The sequence below is a fragment of the Cherax quadricarinatus genome, chromosome 26, assembly GCF_038502225.1.
Source record: "Cherax quadricarinatus isolate ZL_2023a chromosome 26, ASM3850222v1, whole genome shotgun sequence".
Classification (NCBI taxonomy): Eukaryota; Metazoa; Arthropoda; class Malacostraca; order Decapoda; family Parastacidae; genus Cherax; species Cherax quadricarinatus.
Genome location: NC_091317.1, coordinates 30,412,597 through 30,434,679, shown reverse-complemented (window position 1 = coordinate 30,434,679; position 22,083 = coordinate 30,412,597). Strand labels below are relative to the sequence as shown.

Genomic DNA, 22,083 nt, shown 5'->3' with positions numbered 1-22,083 from the left:
GAGTTTAGGTCCTGGTTGTTGACACTAACACTCTAGGACTGTATCATTCAGTTTATAAAAGTTATGTTAGGTTATTACATAGCAGCAGAGATAACACCACATTAAAGAATGTTTCACTTCTATCGCTGCATAATGAATTTTAAAAACAGCAGTAGCAATAATAATTCTAGTAGTAAGAGTAGTAGTAATAGTACATACAATAAAGAAATGATAAGCCAGACTGTAAAGGTAATCCTTATGAGTTGTAAATGTTTACAATATTGTGTACCCTTCTAAATATTAGTGAAGTACAATTTTTTATTTCTGTTGGTATATCTTAACATATTATAGGATCCCTGTGAATTTCTATGTGCTCCCTGAAATGGGTCCTTGTCGAAGGAAACAAAACATGTGTCTTCTGACATGGGTCCTTGTCGAAGGAAACAAGACTAGTGTCTTCTGACATGGGTCCTTGTCGAAGGAAACAAGACAAGTGTCTCCTGACATGGGTCCTTGTCAAAGGAAACACGACAAGTGTCTCCTGACATGGGTCCTTGTTGAAGGCAACAAGACAAGTGTCTCCTGACATGGGTCCTTGTCAAAGGAAACAAGACAAGTGTCTCCTGACATGGGCCCTTGTTGAAGGCAACAAGACAAGTATCTACTGACATGGGTCCTTGTCGAAGGAAACAAGACAAGTGCCTCTTGATATGGCTTTTTGTCAGATAATGATCCATAACTGTCTTAACCCTTAAACTGTCCAAATGTAGATCTACATTTATACGCGTAGCACTCCGAACGTAGATCTTCGTTTTTTTACATAAGAAAGAATGTAAAAGTGAATGTAGATCTACATTCAGAGCGCTACGCATATGAACGTAAATCTACGTTTGGACAATTTAAGGGTTAATCATCCACTGACTTACCAGAGCTATGTTTTACACCCAGCAACAGCACCAAGGGTGGGCAAGGGAAGACTGTAATCACCCCCTGTCCCCCCTTAAAAAAACAAAAAATCCTTCAGCCCTTCAAATGAGAAATAATACATAATGCTTTTTGAAGACAAATCCCTTAGCCTCCATTTTCCAACCAGCTTCTATCCCTAAGTCACTCCTACATAAACTTTCTGGAGCTGCCCCTTTTTCCACTCCTTTTCAATACTGGAGGATCACTGGTAGTGTCTAGAAAATGCACTTGTTCTCTTACAGCCATAAATAAAAAAATTTTAAAGTTTTTGATATAGGTGAAATTTTCTTTCTAATAGTGTGAAATTTTGCAGGTTCTAATGGCAAGCTTATCTATCCAAACTGTGGACTACTGGGAGCCATCAAATTTCTGGATAGGTCCTAGAGCGGTGAGCTGCTTCTCCTTACCTTTTGTTGTTGACTGACAAGTGTGAGTGTGACTGTGGCATGGAGGAGTGATTGTTACTGTTATATACTCGGCACGACTGTTATTGTTGGCAAGCATGAGAGTGACTGTATTAGAAGAGTGAATGTGACTGTTATATATTCAACATGGTCTTTGTATATTGCTATGATCTATAACACTGGTAGACCAAGGTTCATGTATGGTCTCTACAACACTGGTAGACCAGGGTTCATGTATGGTCTCTACAACACTGGTAGACCAGGGTTCATGTATGGTCTGTACAACACTGGTAGACCAGGGTTCATGTATGGTCTCTACAACACTAGTAGACCAGGGTTCATGTATGGTCTCTACAACACTAGTAGACCAGGGCTCATATCTGATCTACAACACTTGTAGACCAGGGCTCACATATATGATCTCTACAACACTGGTACACTACAGTTCATGTGTGAGAGAGGAGAAATTCTCTAGCATTATTTTTCAGTAGCTTATTAAACATCATTAAATATTATTCAAAACTTGAAATTTTGGTCTTGTGTTGAATTCATGTATAACACCAGCCTTCAACACAAGCATTGATGATAGAAGGAAGTGAATTGATGAACCACACTAGACCACTAAGACAGGTTATTGAGGACTTGAGTCTGGCTTATCAGTCCCTTTGCAAATGTTACCGTCGTCACACTTCTACATTGATTTCATTCCATAAAATTGTTTGATAGTGGAGTGAATGAGATACCAGTGGTAAAGTATATTCTACAGTATATATTATAGTGCAGTAAGAGACAGTAAATAAAATTTTTTTTTATTATCACACCGGCCGATTCCCACCAAGGCAGGGTGGCCCGAAAAAGAAAAACTTTCACCATCATTCACTCCATCACTGTCTTGCCAGAAGGGTGCTTTACACTACAGTTTTTAAACTGCAACATTAACACCCCTCCTTCAGAGTGCAGGCACTGTACTTCCCATCTCCAGGACTCAAGTCCGGCCTGCCGGTTTCCCTGAATCCCTTCATAAATGTTACTTTGCTCACACTCCAACAGCACGTTAAGTATTAAAAACCATTTGTCTCCATTCACTCCTATCAAACACGCTCACGCATGCCTGCTGGAAGTCCAAGCCCCTCGCACACAAAACCTCCTTTACCCCCTCCCTCCAACCCTTCCTAGGCCGACCCCTACCCCGCCTTCCTTCCACTACAGACTGATACACTCTTGAAGTCATTCTGTTTCGCTCCATTCTCTCTACATGTCCGAACCACCTCAACAACCCTTCCTCAGCCCTCTGGACAACAGTTTTGGTAATCCCGCACCTCCTCCTAACTTCCAAACTACGAATTCTCTGCATTATATTCACACCACACATTGCCCTCAGACATGACATCTCCACTGCCTCCAGCCTTCTCCTCGCTGCAACATTCATCACCCACGCTTCACACCCATATAAGAGCGTTGGTAAAACTATACTCTCATACATTCCCCTCTTTGCCTCCAAGGACAAAGTTCTTTGTCTCCACAGACTCCTAAGTGCACCACTCACTCTTTTTCCCTCATCAATTCTATGATTCACCTCATCTTTCATAGACCCATCCGCTGACACGTCCACTCCCAAATATCTGAATACGTTCACCTCCTCCATACTCTCTCCCTCCAATCTGATATTCAATCTTTCATCACCTAATCTTTTTGTTATCCTCATAACCTTACTCTTTCCTGTATTCACCTTTAATTTTCTTCTTTTGCACACCCTACCAAATTCATCCACCAATCTCTGCAACTTCTCTTCAGAATCTCCCAAGAGCACAGTGTCATCAGCAAAGAGCAGCTGTGACAACTCCCACTTTGTGTGTGATTCTTTATCTTTTAACTCCACGCCTCTTGCCAAGACCCTCGCATTTACTTCTCTTACAACCCCATCTATAAATATATTAAACAACCACGGTGACATCACACATCCTTGTCTAAGGCCTACTTTTACTGGGAAAAAATTTCCCTCTTTCCTACATACTCTAACTTGAGCCTCACTATCCTCGTAAAAACTCTTCACTGCTTTCAGTAACCTACCTCCTACACCATACACTTGCAACATCTGCCACATTGCCCCCCTATCCACCCTGTCATACGCCTTTTCCAAATCCATAAATGCCACAAAGACCTCTTTAGCCTTATCTAAATACTGTTCACTTATATGTTTCACTGTAAACACCTGGTCCACACACCCCCTACCTTTCCTAAAGCCTCCTTGTTCATCTGCTATCCTATTCTCCGTCTTACTCTTAATTCTTTCAATTATAACTCTAACATACACTTTACCAGGTACACTCAACAGACTTATCCCCCTATAATTTTTGCACTCTCTTTTATCCCCTTTGCCTTTATACAAAGGAACTATGCATGCTCTCTGCCAATCCCTAGGTACCTTACCCTCTTCCATACATTTATTAAATAATTGCACCAACCACTCCAAAACTATATCCCCACCTGCTTTTAACATTTCTATCTTTGTAGAAATGACAGTAGTTTGTTGGATTATGTATTGGTAGATAAAAGACTGTTGAGTAGACTTCAGGATGTACATGTTTATAGAGGGGCCACAGATATATCAGATCACTTTCTAGTTGTAGCTACACTGAGAGTAAAAGGTAGATGGGATACAAGGAGAATAGAAGCATCAGGGAAGAGAGAGGTGAAGGTTTATAAACTAAAAGAGGAGGCAGTTAGGGTAAGATATAAACAGCTATTGGAGGATAGATGGGCTAATGAGAGCATAGGCAATGGGGTCGAAGAGGTATGGGGTAGGTTTAAAAATGTAGTGTTAGAGTGTTCAGCAGAAGTTTGTGGTTACAGGAAAGTGGGTGCAGGAGGGAAGAGGAGCGATTGGTGGAATGATGATGTAAAGAGAGTAGTAAGGGAGAAAAAGTTAGCATATGAGAAGTTTTTACAAAGTAGAAGTGATGCAAGGAGGGAAGAGTATATGGAGAAAAAGAGAGAAGTTAAGAGAGTGGTGAAGCAATGTAAAAAGAGAGCAAATGAGAGAGTGGGTGAGATGTTATCAACAAATTTTGTTGAAAATAAGAAAAAGTTTTGGAGTGAGATTAACAAGTTAAGAAAGCCTAGAGAACAAATGGATTTGTCAGTTAAAAATAGGAGAGGAGAGTTATTAAATGGAGAGTTAGAGGTATTGGGAAGATGGAAGGAATATTTTGAGGAATTGTTAAATGTTGATGAAGATAGGGAAGCTGTGATTTCGTGTATAGGGCAAGGAGGAATAACATCTTGTAGGAGTGAGGAAGAGCCAGTTGTGAGTGTGGGGGAAGTTCGTGAGGCAGTAGGTAAAATGAAAGGGGGTAAGGCAGCCGGGATTGATGGGATAAAGATAGAAATGTTAAAAGCAGGTGGGGATATAGTTTTGGAGTGGTTGGTGCAATTATTTAATAAATGTATGGAAGAGGGTAAGGTACCTAGGGATTGGCAGAGAGCATGCATAGTTCCTTTGTATAAAGGCAAAGGGGATAAAAGAGAGTGCAAAAATTATAGGGGGATAAGTCTGTTGAGTGTACCTGGTAAAGTGTATGGTAGAGTTATAATTGAAAGAATTAAGAGTAAGACGGAGAATAGGATAGCAGATGAACAAGGAGGCTTTAGGAAAGGTAGGGGGTGTGTGGACCAGGTGTTTACAGTGAAACATATAAGTGAACAGTATTTAGATAAGGCTAAAGAGGTCTTTGTGGCATTTATGGATTTGGAAAAGGCGTATGACAGGGTGGATAGGGGGGCAATGTGGCAGATGTTGCAAGTGTATGGTGTAGGAGGTAGGTTACTGAAAGCAGTGAAGAGTTTTTACGAGGATAGTGAGGCTCAAGTTAGAGTATGTAGGAAAGAGGGAAATTTTTTCCCAGTAAAAGTAGGCCTTAGACAAGGATGTGTGATGTCACCGTGGTTGTTTAATATATTTATAGATGGGGTTGTAAGAGAAGTAAATGCGAGGGTCTTGGCAAGAGGCGTGGAGTTAAAAGATAAAGAATCACACACAAAGTGGGAGTTGTCACAGCTGCTCTTTGCTGATGACACTGTGCTCTTGGGAGATTCTGAAGAGAAGTTGCAGAGATTGGTGGATGAATTTGGTAGGGTGTGCAAAAGAAGAAAATTAAAGGTGAATACAGGAAAGAGTAAGGTTATGAGGATAACAAAAAGATTAGGTGATGAAAGATTGAATATCAGATTGGAGGGAGAGAGTATGGAGGAGGTGAACGTATTCAGATATTTGGGAGTGGACGTGTCAGCGGATGGGTCTATGAAAGATGAGGTGAATCATAGAATTGATGAGGGAAAAAGAGTGAGTGGTGCACTTAGGAGTCTGTGGAGACAAAGAACTTTGTCCTTGGAGGCAAAGAGGGGAATGTATGAGAGTATAGTTTTACCAACGCTCTTATATGGGTGTGAAGCGTGGGTGATGAATGTTGCAGCGAGGAGAAGGCTGGAGGCAGTGGAGATGTCATGTCTGAGGGCAATGTGTGGTGTGAATATAATGCAGAGAATTCGTAGTTTGGAAGTTAGGAGGAGGTGCGGGATTACCAAAACTGTTGTCCAGAGGGCTGAGGAAGGGTTGTTGAGGTGGTTCGGACATGTAGAGAGAATGGAGCGAAACAGAATGACTTCAAGAGTGTATCAGTCTGTAGTGGAAGGAAGGCGGGGTAGGGGTCGGCCTAGGAAGGGTTGGAGGGAGGGGGTAAAGGAGGTTTTGTGTGCGAGGGGCTTGGACTTCCAGCAGGCATGCGTGAGCGTGTTTGATAGGAGTGAATGGAGACAAATGGTTTTTAATACTTGACGTGCTGTTGGAGTGTGAGCAAAGTAACATTTATGAAGGGATTCAGGGAAACCGGCAGGCCGGACTTGAGTCCTGGAGATGGGAAGTACAGTGCCTGCACTCTGAAGGAGGGGTGTTAATGTTGCAGTTTAAAAACTGTAGTGTAAAGCACCCTTCTGGCAAGACAGTGATGGAGTGAATGATGGTGAAAGTTTTTCTTTTTCGGGCCAACCTGCCTTGGTGGGAATCGGCCGGTGTGATAATAAATAAAAATCTTTATCCCATCAATCCCGGCTGCCTTACCCCCTTTCATTTTACCTACTGCCTCACGAACTTCCCCCACACTCACAACTGGCTCTTCCTCACTCCTACAAGATGTTATTCCTCCTTGCCCTATACACGAAATCACAGCTTCCCTATCTTCATCAACATTTAACAATTCCTCAAAATATTCCTTCCATCTTCCCAATACCTCTAACTCTCCATTTAATAACTCTCCTCTCCTATTTTTAACTGACAAATCCATTTGTTCTCTAGGCTTTCTTAACTTGTTAATCTCACTCCAAAACTTTTTCTTATTTTCAACAAAATTTGTTGATAACATCTCACCCACTCTCTCATTTGCTCTCTTTTTACATTGCTTCACCACTCTCTTAACTTCTCTCTTTTTCTCCATATACTCTTCCCTCCTTGCATCACTTCTACTTTGTAAAAACTTCTCATATGCTAACTTTTTCTCCCTTACTACTCTCTTTACATCATCATTCCACCAATCGCTCCTCTTCCCTCCTGCACCCACTTTCCTGTAACCACAAACTTCTGCTGAACACTCTAACACTACATTTTTAAACCTACCCCATACCTCTTCGACCCCATTGCCTATGCTCTCATTAGCCCATCTATCCTCCAATAGCTGTTTATATCTTACCCTAACTGCCTCCTCTTTTAGTTTATAAACCTTCACCTCTCTCTTCCCTGATGCTTCTATTCTCCTTGTATCCCATCTACCTTTTACTCTCAGTGTAGCTACAACTAGAAAGTGATCTGATATATCTGATATATCATTATATTAGTGATATGCAGTACTGACAAGTTTTGAAAATGTTTTGCCAGCTATTTTTTTTTTTTTTTAACAAACCCTCCTACTGAGGCAGGGTCATCCAGAAAAAAAGAAACACTTTCACCATCACTCACTCCATCACTATCTTACCAGAGGGGCACCAAGACTACAGTTCAAAACTTCCAATATCCCCACCCGGCTTTCAGAGTTCAGGCTCTGTACCTCCACCTCCAGGACTCAAGTCCAGTTAACTGGACTTTTTCAGATCAATGTTGAGATTATAAATGGTAGGCAGAACAAGATAGGGACATCAGTCCCTCAGCCTTGGTAGATGGTTTTCACTGCCTTAGTCTTGATAAAATGATAAAGCCGCTGGCCGACAAAACATCTTTGGAATACAGATGTCCAGGTGTTTCACGAGTCTTAACAAACAATTTATACATAGTAAATTAAAGTTTATGTATAGTGAGTGGAAGTAGTGTTTCCATGTATCACAAACTATTATACAAATATGTACAGAGTGATTCTACATCATTGTTTGATTGCAAATTCTATCATTTTTTCTTAAATTGCAATTATTTTTCAACACCCAGGTGGATGTACAGTAATGTATTTATAATCTGTAACAAGTTCATTTTCTTCAAATGTTTCTGCTTTACAGGCTGATCTTATACACCTTGGAGCTAAGTTTGCACCATGTATGAGAAAAGATGAAAAAATATTTCGTCACGTTGAAGAACAGCGGAGAGCGGAGAGAGAAACCGGGTGTTGCATACGAAATGATGACTCGGGTTGTGTGCAGTCATCACGGAGAGAATGTTCGGTAAGCTGTTCATTGTTTGTCTTTACATTGTGTATTAATCCCATGTAGCATCAATTATCCATGGAAACACTTTAACAATAATACTATGAAGAGTGCCTTTTCAGTTGTTTTTTTCTTTTATCATTTTACAATGATTGTCTGATTCACTAGCAGTTTCCACTGTCCTTCCTTTGGATTATATAACTCTTGACTACATACAGTATAGTTGCATTGTAAAAGTATTCTCCTATCTTTCTGGTGAGCAGAGGTGTATTACCCTTACAGGTTTAGTGCCATTTGGGTCAGATGGAACGTAGTGGCTCTGATTTACACACAGACTTGGGAAGTCAAATTACACAATTACTATTTCTTTCTTTTTTTATTTTCACGTGGCAACATTTAGAGCTATAATACACAATGTTAATACAGGTCCTCCATCACAAATCCAGCATCATTGGGACTTGTAGTGTGCCGGATTACTGAGTTTGCCGAATTACAGAGTGGTTAGGTTAGAATACACTTAATAAAATTAACCAACTTGACTTACACAGTTCATTGAACATCGGCAAAAGTCGAACATTTCCGGTACTTTGAGCTCAATTTCAAGGTACTTTTCGTCATGTCTATTTCTGTAATATATCTTCCATTCTATCAAATGAGTCCAAAAAAATGAGAATACAACCATAAAAACCATACGAAAATATACTGCAAAGAGGCGGCTAATGGCCGAGAAGTTAACTCCCTTATTTATCGTCCATCTTTTTTATTTTTGTTGTACATTAAGAAGCATCTTTCCATCATACATTACCCAAGTTTCAATGAGATAGCCCAACAAACAACCAAGAAAAAAAAAAATATTTACCAAAAATCATATACGGCAAGCCCAAGCCAGGTACTGGAAATAAGTCACTTTGTCTGACTTTTCTGGGTTATCCTAGGTTCTCTATACGTGCACTGCTATGTATGATAATCTATGTAACTGTATTTGTGTATACCTGAATAAACTTATTTACTTCTAGTCTGTCAACTGAGTACAAGAAACCGCCTATTCACTTATTTCAGCTACCCAATAAAGTGGTCAGAAATTGGCAATTTGGCCAATTTCACACAAATTTCAGCAGATTCCAATTTCAAAATAGGGTCCAGAATAAACAATGCAGACATTCCTGGCACTAAAATAACATTTTCTCTGTTCATTAGTCACGGCTACAAGCCCCTCATATATTACTCTTGCTTTTCATTTGGAATTTTTTTATTCACAAAAAAATAGAAGATTTACTGTTATGCAGACTGCTGCATTATTGTAATAATTGTATAAATAATGTCAAGCCATTCTTGACTCTGTACTGGAATTTTGACTGGCAGGCGGACAGGTATTGGACGGTGACGTCATTCGTTTACTCCTCAGATTCGCTAAAGAATAGAACATTTTTGCTACTGTGAGCGCAATTTCAAGGTACTTTTCGTCATGAAAGCAATCAAAATCATATCTATTTCTGTAATATATCTTTCATTCTATCAAATGAGACCGAAAAAATGAGAATACAGTGGACCCTCGACATTCGATACTAATCTGTTCCTGAGAGCTATTGAATGTCAAAAATATCGAAAGTCGAATTAATTTTCCCCATAAGAAATAATGGAAATCAAATTAATCCGTGCAAGACACCTAAAAGTATGAAAAAAAAAATTTACCACATGAAATATTAAGTTTAATGCAATAAAATAATTACAATACCAACAATAACAATACATTAATAACAATAGAATAATTGACACTTACCTTTAATGAAGATCTGGTGATGATTGATGGGATGGGAGGAGGGAAGAGTGTCGAAGTTGTTACTGTTTAGAAGGGAAATCCCCTTCCATTAAGACTTGAGGTAGCAAGTCCTTTTCTGGGGTTACTTCCCTTCTTCTTTTAATGCCACTAGGACCTGGAGTTTACCTGGAGAGAGTTCCGGGGGTCAACGCCCCCGCAGCCCGGTCTGTGACCAGGCCTCCAGTTTGAGAGTCACTGGACTTCTGCCGCACAACATATCTGTCCATAGAGGCCTGTACCTCTCGTTCCTTTATGACTTTCCTAAAGTGGTTCACAACATTGTCAGTGTAATACAGTGGACCCCCGGTTAACGATATTTTTTCACTCCGTAAGTATGTTCAGGTGCCAGTACTGACCGAATTTATTCCCATAAGGAATATTGTGAAGTAGATTAGTCCATTTCAGACCCCCAAACATACACGTACAAACGCACTTACATAAATACACTTACATAATTGGTCGCATTCGGAGGTAATCGTTATGCGGGGGTCCACTGTAGTCACCAGCACGGCTTGCAGTAGCTGTGTCAGGGTGATTTTCATAAAAAACAGGTTTGCACTTCAAGCCACTTTGCACACATTTCCTTAATCTTTGAAGTAGGCAACTTCTTCAATTTCTCTCTCCCCTCCTCCGAAGCAGTTTCCTCAGGTGTGGCCTCTTGCTGTTGAAGATGATCTAGCAGCTCATCAGTGGTTAGTTCATCATTGTCCTCCGCCACCAACTCTTCCACATCCTCCCCACTAACCTCCAACCCAAAGGACTTCCCCAATGCCACAATGGATTCCTCAACTGGCATAGGATTCTCAGGGTTAGCATCAAACCCTTCAAAATCCCTTTTGTCTACACATTCTGGCCACAGTTTTTTCCAACCAGAGTTCAAGGTCCTCTTAGTCACTTCCTCCCAAGCCTTACCTATAAGGTTTACACAATTGAGGATATTAAAGTGCTCTCTCCAAAACTCTTTTAGAGTCAGTTGAGTTTCTGTGGTCACTACAAAGCACTTTCGAAACATAGCTTTTGTGTACAGTTTCTTGAAGTTGGAAATGACCTGCTGGTCCATGGGCTGCAGGAGAGGAGTGGTATTAGGAGGCAAAAACTTGACCTTAATGAAGCTCATGTCCGCAGAAAGTCGCTCTGAAACCATACCCCCAGCCGGGATTGAACCCGCGGTCATAGAGTCTCAAAACTCCAGCCCGTCGCATTAGCCACTGGTTTGTTTGCAATCATGTCATTACGATTTCTTGAGTCAGTAAAGTCGCTCTGCTACGTCTGAAGGATGACCAGGGGCATTGTCTAATACCAGGAGGCACTTAAGGTCTAATTTCTTTTCAGTTAGGTAATTTTTCACAGTGGGGGCAAATACATGGTGTAACCAGTCATAGAAAAAGTCCCTAGTGACCCATGCCTTACTGTTTGCCCTCCACAGCACACACAAATTAGCCTTGAGGACATTCATCTGCCTGACCACTCTGGGAGTTTCTGAGTGATACACCAATAAAGGCTCACTTTGCAATCACCACTAGCATTGGCACACATCAGAAGAGTAAGCCTGTCTTTCATAGGCTCATGTCCTGGGAGTGCCTTTTCCTCCTGAGTAATGTAGGTCCTGCTTGGCAATTTCTTCCAAAACAGGCCTGTTTTGTCACAGTTAAACACTTGTTCATCTTTCAATCCTTCAGCCTCTATGTACTCCTTGAATTCATGCACATATTTTTCAGCCGCTTTGTGGTCCGAACTGGCAGCCTCACCATGCCTTATCACACTATGTATGCCACTACGATTCTTAAATCTTTCAAACCAACCTTTGCTGGCCTAAAGTCACTCACATCACCACTAGTTGCAGGCAATTTCTTTACCAAATCATCATGCAACTGCCTAGCCTTTTCACAAATGATCGCTTGAGAGATGCTATCTCCTGCTATCTGTTTTTCATTTATCCACACCAATAACAGTCTCTCATCATCTTCTAACACTAGCGATCTCTGTTTCAAAAACAAAGTTGCACCTTTTGCAACAACAGCTTCCTTGATTGCCGTTTTCCTGCTCACTATAGTAGAGATGGTTGATTGGGGTTTACTATACAACCTGGCCAGCTCTGACACGCACTCCACTTTCGTACTTTGCAATTACTATCTCTTTCTTCATTTCAATAGTCATTAGCGCCTTTTTTCTCGAAGGCTTGGCACTAGAAGCTTTCTTGGGGCCCATGGTTACTTATTTTGCAGAAACAAGCACCAAAAAAAGTGATAATATAGAATGTACCGAATGTATCCTTAGATGCACGCACACTGGCTGGCTTGTAAACACTCGCACACACGGGGCAGTTCAGGCCACACGTGGACACGTCTCATACGAATCGCATCGAATGTCGGGTTTTCCATCGAATGTCAAGGTGAAATTTTTGTGTTAAAATGCATCGAATGTCGGATTTATTGAATGTCGATGCCATCGAATGTCGGGGGTCCAATGTATAACCATAACAACCATACAAAAATTTACCGCTAAGTGGCCGCTAATGGCTGAAAAGTGAACTCCGCTATTTATGGTCTGATTTCTTTCATTTTTAGTGTACGTAAAGAAGTATCTTTCCATCATACATTGCCCAAGTTTGAGTAAGATAACCCAACAAACAACTGAGAAAATAATAATATAATAATAATAATAATAATAATAATAATAATAATGATAATGGGAGCCCTTTGATTGAACTTTGTATAGAAAGGGGTTTAGTTATAGGTAATACATATTTTAAGAAAAAGAGGATAAATAAGTATACACGATATGATGTAGGGCGAAATGACAGTAGTTTGTTGGATTATGTATTGGTAGATAAAAGACTGTTGAGTAGACTTCAGGATGTACATGTTTATAGAGGGGCCACAGATATATCAGATCACTTTCTAGTTGTAGCTACACTGAGAGTAAAAGGTAGATGGGATACAAGGAGAATAGAAGCATCAGGGAAGAGAGAGGTGAAGGTTTATAAACTAAAAGAGGAGGCAGTTAGGGTAAGATATAAACAGCTATTGGAGGATAGATGGGCTAATGAGAGCATAGGCAATGGGGTCGAAGAGGTATGGGGTAGGTTTAAAAATGTAGTGTTAGAGTGTTCAGCAGAAGTTTGTGGTTACAGGAAAGTGGGTGCAGGAGGGAAGAGGAGCGATTGGTGGAATGATGATGTAAAGAGAGTAGTAAGGGAGAAAAAGTTAGCATATGAGAAGTTTTTACAAAGTAGAAGTGATGCAAGGAGGGAAGAGTATATGGAGAAAAAGAGAGAAGTTAAGAGAGTGGTGAAGCAATGTAAAAAAAGAGAGCAAATGAGAGAGTGGGTGAGATGTTATCAACAAATTTTGTTGAAAATAAGAAAAAGTTTTGGAGTGAGATTAACAAGTTAAGAAAGCCTAGAGAACAAATGGATTTGTCAGTTAAAAATAGGAGAGGAGAGTTATTAAATGGAGAGGTAGAGGTATTGGGAAGATGGAAGGAATATTTTGAGGAATTGTTAAATGTTGATGAAGATAGGGAAGCTGTGATTTCGTGTATAGGGCAAGGAGGAATAACATCTTGTAGGAGTGAGGAAGAGCCAGTTGTGAGTGTGGGGGAAGTTCGTGAGGCAGTAGGTAAAATGAAAGGGGGTAAGGCAGCCGGGATTGATGGGATAAAGATAGAAATGTTAAAAGCAGGTGGGGATATAGTTTTGGAGTGGTTGGTGCAATTATTTAATAAATGTATGGAAGAGGGTAAGGTACCTAGGGATTGGCAGAGAGCATGCATAGTTCCTTTGTATAAAGGCAAAGGGGATAAAAGAGAGTGCAAAAATTATAGGGGGATAAGTCTGTTGAGTGTACCTGGTAAAGTGTATGGTAGAGTTATAATTGAAAGAATTAAGAGTAAGACGGAGAATAGGATAGCAGATGAACAAGGAGGCTTTAGGAAAGGTAGGGGGTGTGTGGACCAGGTGTTTACAGTGAAACATATAAGTGAACAGTATTTAGATAAGGCTAAAGAGGTCTTTGTGGCATTTATGGATTTGGAAAAGGCGTATGACAGGGTGGATAGGGGGGCAATGTGGCAGATGTTGCAAGTGTATGGTGTAGGAGGTAGGTTACTGAAAGCAGTGAAGAGTTTTTACGAGGATAGTGAGGCTCAAGTTAGAGTATGTAGGAAAGAGGGAAATTTTTTCCCAGTAAAAGTAGGCCTTAGACAAGGATGTGTGATGTCACCGTGGTTGTTTAATATATTTATAGATGGGGTTGTAAGAGAAGTAAATGCGAGGGTCTTGGCAAGAGGCGTGGAGTTAAAAGATAAAGAATCACACACAAAGTGGGAGTTGTCACAGCTGCTCTTTGCCGATGACACTGTGCTCTTGGGAGATTCTGAAGAGAAGTTGCAGAGATTGGTGGATGAATTTGGTAGGGTGTGCAAAAGAAGAAAATTAAAGGTGAATACAGGAAAGAGTAAGGTTATGAGGATAACAAAAAGATTAGGTGATGAAAGATTGAATATCAGATTGGAGGGAGAGAGTATGGAGGAGGTGAACGTATTCAGATATTTGGGAGTGGACGTGTCAGCGGATGGGTCTATGAAAGATGAGGTGAATCATAGAATTGATGAGGGAAAAAGAGTGAGTGGTGCACTTAGGAGTCTGTGGAGACAAAGAACTTTGTCCTTGGAGGCAAAGAGGGGAATGTATGAGAGTATAGTTTTACCAACGCTCTTATATGGGTGTGAAGCGTGGGTGATGAATGTTGCAGCGAGGAGAAGGCTGGAGGCAGTGGAGATGTCATGTCTGAGGGCAATGTGTGGTGTGAATATAATGCAGAGAATTCGTAGTTTGGAAGTTAGGAGGAGGTGCGGGATTACCAAAACTGTTGTCCAGAGGGCTGAGGAAGGGTTGTTGAGGTGGTTCGGACATGTAGAGAGAATGGAGCGAAACAGAATGACTTCAAGAGTGTATCAGTCTGTAGTGGAAGGAAGGCGGGGTAGGGGTCGGCCTAGGAAGGGTTGGAGGGAGGGGGTAAAGGAGGTTTTGTGTGCGAGGGGCTTGGACTTCCAGCAGGCATGCGTGAGCGTGTTTGATAGGAGTGAATGGAGACAAATGGTTTTTAATACTTGACGTGCTGTTGGAGTGTGAGCAAAGTAACATTTATGAAGGGATTCAGGGAAACCGGCAGGCCGGACTTGAGTCCTGGAGATGGGAAGTACAGTGCCTGCACTCTGAAGGAGGGGTGTTAATGTTGCAGTTTAAAAACTGTAGTGTAAAGCACCCTTCTGGCAAGACAGTGATGGAGTGAATGGTGGTGAAGGTTTTTCTTTTTCGGGCCACCCTGCCTTGGTGGGAATCGGCCGGTGTGATAATAAGAATAAATAATATCTTTATTTACTACACGTACATTCAATTCAATTCAAGTTTATTCTCTATAAGGGTTACAATGTGGGGTTTAAAGGTTTTGGGTATTGTGTGGTTTATATGTTATAAAATACTAATTACAGAGGGGGCCACTAGGACACCTAGCTTGGCTAGGCATTTCGAGCAGACTTAGATTAATTCTTAACATTAAACCCTTACAGATTATGGTATTAAGGCTAAGTGACTACATCATAATTTGTGAGTTTAGCAATGTGAATGCTTTTGTTTTGGCACAATACAAAGTGTCTATATTGGAGTATCATAGGCAAACTTATGACTAGTTAGGATTTATTATTTTAAGATTAAGATTAGTATTTCTGGGTTTATAGTCAGTGGGTGAGTGAGTGTAATTGTGAACCACCAGGTGGTTATCATGTAGTTAGTTGTCGGGGTGGATCAGGGAGATAAGATGTTTTCTAACTGTAGTTTTGAAAGTGATGAATGTGTCTGCAGTTCTAGAGTTTTCAGGTAGGGTGTTCCAGATTTTAGGTCCTTTGAAATACATTGAATTTTCGTAAAGGTTTAGTCGAACACGTGGAATGTCATAGAGATGTTTGTGTCTGGTGTTTTGCCTGTGGATCCTGTCACAACTATCAAGAAAGCATTTTAGGTCAAGGTTAATATTGGAATTTAAGGTCCTGTAGATATAGATTGCACAGTAGTAAGTGTGGATGTTCTGAACAGGGAGCAAGTTTAGATCTATGAAGAGTGGGGGGGGGGGGGTGTTGCCAGGGATGGGATTTAGTGATTATTCTTACTGCGGCTTTTTGTTGGGTTATTATTGGCTTTTGGTGTGTTGCTGCAGTTGAACCCCAAGCACAGATTGCATAGGTGAGGTATGGATATATAAGTGAATGGTATAGTGTGAGAAGGGAAGTTTGCGGCACGTAGTATCGTGTCTTGGAGAGGATCCCCACCGTTTTGGATACTTTTTTTGTTATGTGTTGGATATGGGTGCTGAAATTTAGGTTGTTGTCGAGGTATAGGCCAAGGAATTTGGCCTCATTATGTTTGGCAATTAGAGTGTTGTCGATCTTAATGTTAAGTTGCGCAACACCTGCTCTGCTACCCAACATAATATAGTAGGTTTTGCCAGTGTTAAGTGTAAGTTTATTTGCTGTCATCCAAGTTGATATTTTGAGCAGCTCCTCATTAACAATGGTGTTGAGGGTGGCTAGATTAGGGTGGGAGGTGACATAAGTCGTGTCGTCAGCAAAGAGAATGGGTTTCAGGTGTTGGGATATGTTTGGAAGATCATTGATGTAAATGAGGAAGAGCAGGGGTGCAAGGACACTTCCCTGCGGAACTCCAGTATCAAGTGGCTGTATTGATGAGGCTGTGTCTTTAATGGTGACATACTGATACCTATTAGAGAGGTAGGATTTAAAATATGCAAGTGCATGGCCTCTTATACCATAGTGGTCAAGTTTGTGGAGTAGGATGCCGTGGTCTCCTGTGTCAAATGCTTTTCTTAGGTCAATAAAAATTCCTAGCGGAAATTCCTTATTTTCCAATGCTGTGTAAAGCAGGTCTAGCATTTTTATAATTGCATCATTAGTGCTTTTATTTTTCCTGAATCCAAATTGGCAGGGGTTAAGTATGTTTTGTGACATTATTAATGAATATAGTCTCCTGTCCACGAGTTCCTCGAAGATTTTGGATAGCAATGGTAAGTTTGATATTGGCCTATAGTTGTTTACGTCTGTAGGGTCACCACCTTTATGTATTGGTGTAACCCTTGCTGTCTTGAGTAGTGTTGGGAAAGTGCTAGTTTCTAGTGACTTGTTAAAAAGTAATGTAATAGCATGCGAAAGGACATGGGCCGCTCGCTTGTACAGTAATGATGGGATGTGAGACAGATGTACAAGGTATACAGTCCTAGCTGACATCAGTGTCATACTACTCTATAGAAAGCCACTTGTTGTGCAGAGTATTTCAAGAAAATTAGGTCAGTATCCCAAGATAACACCCACACTAGTCGACTAACACCCAGGTACCCATTTACTGATGAGTAAACATAGACAACAGGTGTAAAGAAACACACCAAATGTTTCTACCCTCGCTGGGAATCGAATATTTACCAAAAATCATATATGGCTATCCCAAGCCAGGTACTAAAAATAAGCTATGTTGACTTTTTTTTGGGTTATCCTAGGTTCTCTACACATATGCTGCTATGTGTGATAATCTATAGAGAGAAAATAACTTTTTTCTATCAGGTTTATGGTGCAGTATGAGTGTATATCACAGTTATCCCTGTGCTATACTCCGTTTTCTCTAATATAAGTCCCCAAGACAGGGATAGGAGAATGGTATTTGTATGCCATATGTCCTCTTCATACCTTCGTCGAACTGCTTGGTGTTATGCAAAATATTTTTTCTGGAGTATTTAACATGTTTTATGTTAATTATATTGTTTCTTATGTCATATTAGATCAATTGTGATAGGCAAATAAGCTGTAGCATTGATATTAGAATAATAATAAAGCATATTCTCCTGCTTCATGAGACTGAATTCGTGGCAACCGACAGTGGCTTCAAAACCACCTTATCTTTAATGGATAATGTACTGTGTAGGTGCTTTACATAATGAGAAGCATTTCTTTTATTCATTGGAACCATGGCTAGGGTTAAAAGTAAGCAGGTTAAAACAATAAATAGAGAAAAAGAAATTGGAATGACTTATGCAGCAAGTAGTGCCACCAAACAGTACCAGCAGGTTGGTGTGGCGACCCTGGAAATTTGAAATTATGCTAGCCAAAATTAGTGCCGAATAACTGAAGGAACCAAATAACTGATTGCCGGATTTGTGGTGGCAGACCTGTATAAAGATTTTGAGTTAAGAATTCTCAAAATTTCTTTTGCAAACTAGGCTTTTTATATCTTCCAGTCTTTAACACAAAATAAAGTTCTCAGTTCAGGGAGATATAAAAGGTTTAGTTAGCTAAATGTCTAGGAAAGGTTGTACATGCCTGTCTTAATTCTGATTTATGGTGAGACTATGATTACCATGGTAATTTATCAGCTTTGAAAAGCCTGGAAAAGTGGTACTTGTGTATCATATGTATTGCTGGTTATATACAATTAATATGAAATTTTTAGTTTGCAATCATTGATGCCTTACTTACAAATACTCTATGTTCATGATGGAATTACTCTAAACCATTTATCCATGCATGAACAGATGATGTTGAATAGGCAAAATTTGCTTGTGATATATATGTTAGTGGAGACAGTAGCGATGATACGTCACACTGTGGAACACGTTAGAGAGAATGTTCAAGATACAGTAGACCCTCATATTACACAGACTTATTTGGCACATTTTGGTTATTACACTATTAAGAAATTGTGGCATAATTTTGTACAACACTTCGTAAAATTAACTTAACACGATTCGGTTTGCGGGAGGGGAAAAAATTTGGAGCGTCGCCTGTGGGATATTTCCCTAGCTCAGGCCGCCGTCTGGCTGTGGGTGAGACCACTGTCTTTGCAGGGCTGCACCGAGCTTCAAGGCAACAAAGGATCGCTTCACTTTGCTCCTTTGCAGTAATACAGCAGGTGATTTCAAGTGTAAGCCCATGGTTATTTACCGCTCTAAGATTCCTCGTGCTTTGAAAGGTATAGATAAAAACACCTTACCAGTAATTTGAGGGTCAAACCAGCCAGCATCAATGACAGAGGAAATATTTATTGACTGGTTTAAGCATCACTTTATTCCTGAAGTCAAGTTTTACCTGACAGCAAGAACCTTGCATTCAAGGCTCTCTTCATTCTTGATAATTCCTGTACTCATCCACAAGCTTTGCTGGATGTGACCCCACATGTAAAAGCTGTATTTTTACCTCCAAATACAACATCTCTAATTTAATCACTGGATTGGGGAGTTATTAAGTCATTCAAGTGTAACTGCACAAGGAAATTGATGAAGAAAGTAGTGTCAATGGACTCTGACTCCATTTGTAATAATTTATAATGTACTGCAGGGTAAAAGAAGCCAGAGATTCATTACAGAATTTATGCACACTCCAATACAACCATTGACTTTAGTACCAGAACCTCAACCATCCACTTCTGCTGACAACCAACAACCATCCACCTCAGCTCAGTAGGGCCACACCAGGCATCTCCACTCTCTTCACAATCTCTGACATAATCCAGCAACCACAATTTAAGGTAAATATTATTATTTCTGTTGCATTTGTAATCTTAAGCAACAAAAGCAACTATCATTTTTATTTTTGTATGATCTGGATGTCTAAAAAAAAAGTTGTTTGGCTTTTGGTGGGGGGGTTCCAGGAACGTAACCCTATTTTTCCCATAAATTCTTGAGTTTATATAACATGGATTTATCCAACATGGCATTTTCAGAAATGTAACTACTGTGTAATATGAGTGTCTTCTGTACTTCACAGTGTGGAACATGTTAGAGACAATGTTCAAGATACAGGAGACTATTTTAGAGCAAGCCTTCATTGAAAAACAAAAGTTTACCTACACAAGGGCCTTAAGACAAAACATGGCATATGTGGCATAACATTGTTGAAGATGGTGAGGTGGAGGTAGGCATAGTCAGGTAGTTGATGATGGATTGGTTATGTTGACAGTTTGCTAATCACCTGCAAAATGTGTTTTGGAGAATTTTTCAAGATGAGTTTGGATAGAAATTTTGTGATACTAAATGCTCCCTGGTTCTATTCATTTGTATTAGAAGTCTACATATGTCCTGCCTCTAAACACTGCCTTTTGTCCTGTTTTCCTCTGATAATCATTTCAGCTTTTGTTCAGTGTATTTGATGCACCTGTTTTTCCCTATAAATTATACAAGCATTGTTTTAGTTATGTGTATTTAAGGTGTATTTGTATGCAAAGACTTGTATGAAAGCAGTGTGTTCTTGTTAAGCATGTATATTCTCACACCCACCACAGAGATTTCTATAAACGCCTCCATGAGTGGCATGGTTATGGTCATTAAATCTGGTAAGATGCTGAATTGTTTGAGGTTACAGCCATGGTGTTGACACCACTGTAGTGGAGAATGGAAAAATAAACACATAAGTAGTATACATAATGTGATCCTTTATTGACAACATTTTGCCCAAACAGTGGACTTTATCAAGTCACAAACAGATCTGTTTGTGACTTGATAAAGTCCACTGTGTGGGCAAAACGTTGTCAATAAAGGATCACATTATACTGCTTATGTGTTTATTTTTCCATTGCATCAGTATTTTATACCATTTACTTCCGTGGTGGAGGGTCTGGGAAGTCTGGTGTTCCACTCCCCCAGTGGGAAGGATATGTAGCAGCTTGTTTATGTTGTCAGTTTTGGGGTTTTTGGATAAGTTTAGATTTAGAAATGATATAGGAAAGTTTTGGTTTGGAATTAAAGTAGGTGATGAGTGGAACAGTTTGCCTAGTAGGGTTATTGAAGCTAAAACTTTGGGTAGCTTCAAATATAGGTTAGATAAATACATGAGTGAGAGGGGTTGGATTTGAGTGGGCCTTGCACATAAGTTTAAAGGGTTATCAAAGCTTATTCCTTGGGTAGCATTGAAAATGGATTGGGCAAAAAATTTTGTTAGTGGATTTGGGTTTGAGAAGGACCTGCCTAGTATGGGTCAGTGGGCCTGCTGCAGTGTTCCTTCATTCTTATGTTCTTTGCATTGACAGTCAGTAGGAAACTTTAGTTTCATTATGTTGGACTGTATTTCATACCAAGCTGATAAATACAGAATTGCAGACTATCAAATAAACACTTAGAAAAATCCAATGGGAACCCAGTGGGGGGTTCCTACTGGGAACATTAGACTCCTTAAGTGAAGAAAAAACCCAGGTACAGATCAAGCTGTTAATGTGTCAGTTTTTCACTATTGGTAGAACTTTATCAATTAACTTTGACTGGATAAATCTCTACATAAAAGTAAATGTTCTCACAAAGCTTGCTCTGCACCTGACTCCCGTCATTACTGTCAACAGTACAACTTTATATTGAATTCTCATTAAGCTTCTCAAATCTTAGTGATGATATAGACTTTTTTTTTTTTTTTTTTTTTTTTCAACAAGTCGGCCGTCTCCCACCGAGGCAGGGTGACCCAAAAAAGAAAGAAAATCCCCAAAAAGAAAATACTTTCATCATCATTCAACACTTTCACCACACTCGCACATTATCACTGTTTTTGCAGAGGTGCTCAGAATACAACAGTCTAGAAGCATAAACATATAAAGATACACAACATATCCCTCCAAACTGCCAATATCCCAAACCCCTCCTTTAAAGTGCAGGCATTGTACTTCCCATTTCCAGGACTCAAGTCCGACTATATGAAAATAACCGGTTTCCCTGAATCCCTTCACTAAATATTACCCTGCTCACACTCCAACAGATCGTCAGGTCCCAAGTACCATTCGTCTCCATTCACTCCTATCTAACACGCTCACGCACGCTTGCTGGAAGTCCAAGCCCCTTACCCACAAAACCTCCTTTACCCCCTCTCTCCAACCCTTTCGAGGACGACCCCTACCCCGCCTTCCTTCCCCTATAGATTTATATGCTTTCCATGTCATTCTACTGTGATCCATTCTCTCTAAATGACCAAACCACCTCAACAACCCCTCTTCTGCCCTCTGACTAATACTTTTATTAACTCCACACCTTCTCCTAATTTCCACACTCCGAATTTTCTGCATAATATTTACACCACACATTGCCCTTAAACAGGACATCTCCGCTGCCTCCAACCGTCTCCTCGCTGCTGCATTTACCACCCAAGCTTCACACCCATATAAGAGTGTTGGTACTACTATACTTTCATACATTCCCTTCT

At 40.2% G+C, this 22,083-nt stretch overlaps 1 protein-coding gene across 6 annotated transcripts in view; it reads left to right on the top strand.

Moving 5' to 3' along the window:
* rho-5 (rhomboid-5) overlaps positions 1–22,083 on the top strand; it is a 318,955-nt gene that overhangs the window by 252,866 nt on the left and 44,006 nt on the right. For all 6 annotated transcript variants that reach the window (XR_008407475.2, XM_053780640.2, XM_053780642.2 and 3 more), the window contains 2 exons: positions 1,259–1,333; positions 7,884–8,045. Coding sequence is in view for 5 of the 6 variants with exons in the window: in XM_053780640.2 (XP_053636615.1) it covers positions 1,259–1,333; positions 7,884–8,045 (237 nt within the window). In the remaining variant the exon portion in view is untranslated. The remainder of the gene's footprint in view (positions 1–1,258; positions 1,334–7,883; positions 8,046–22,083) is intronic.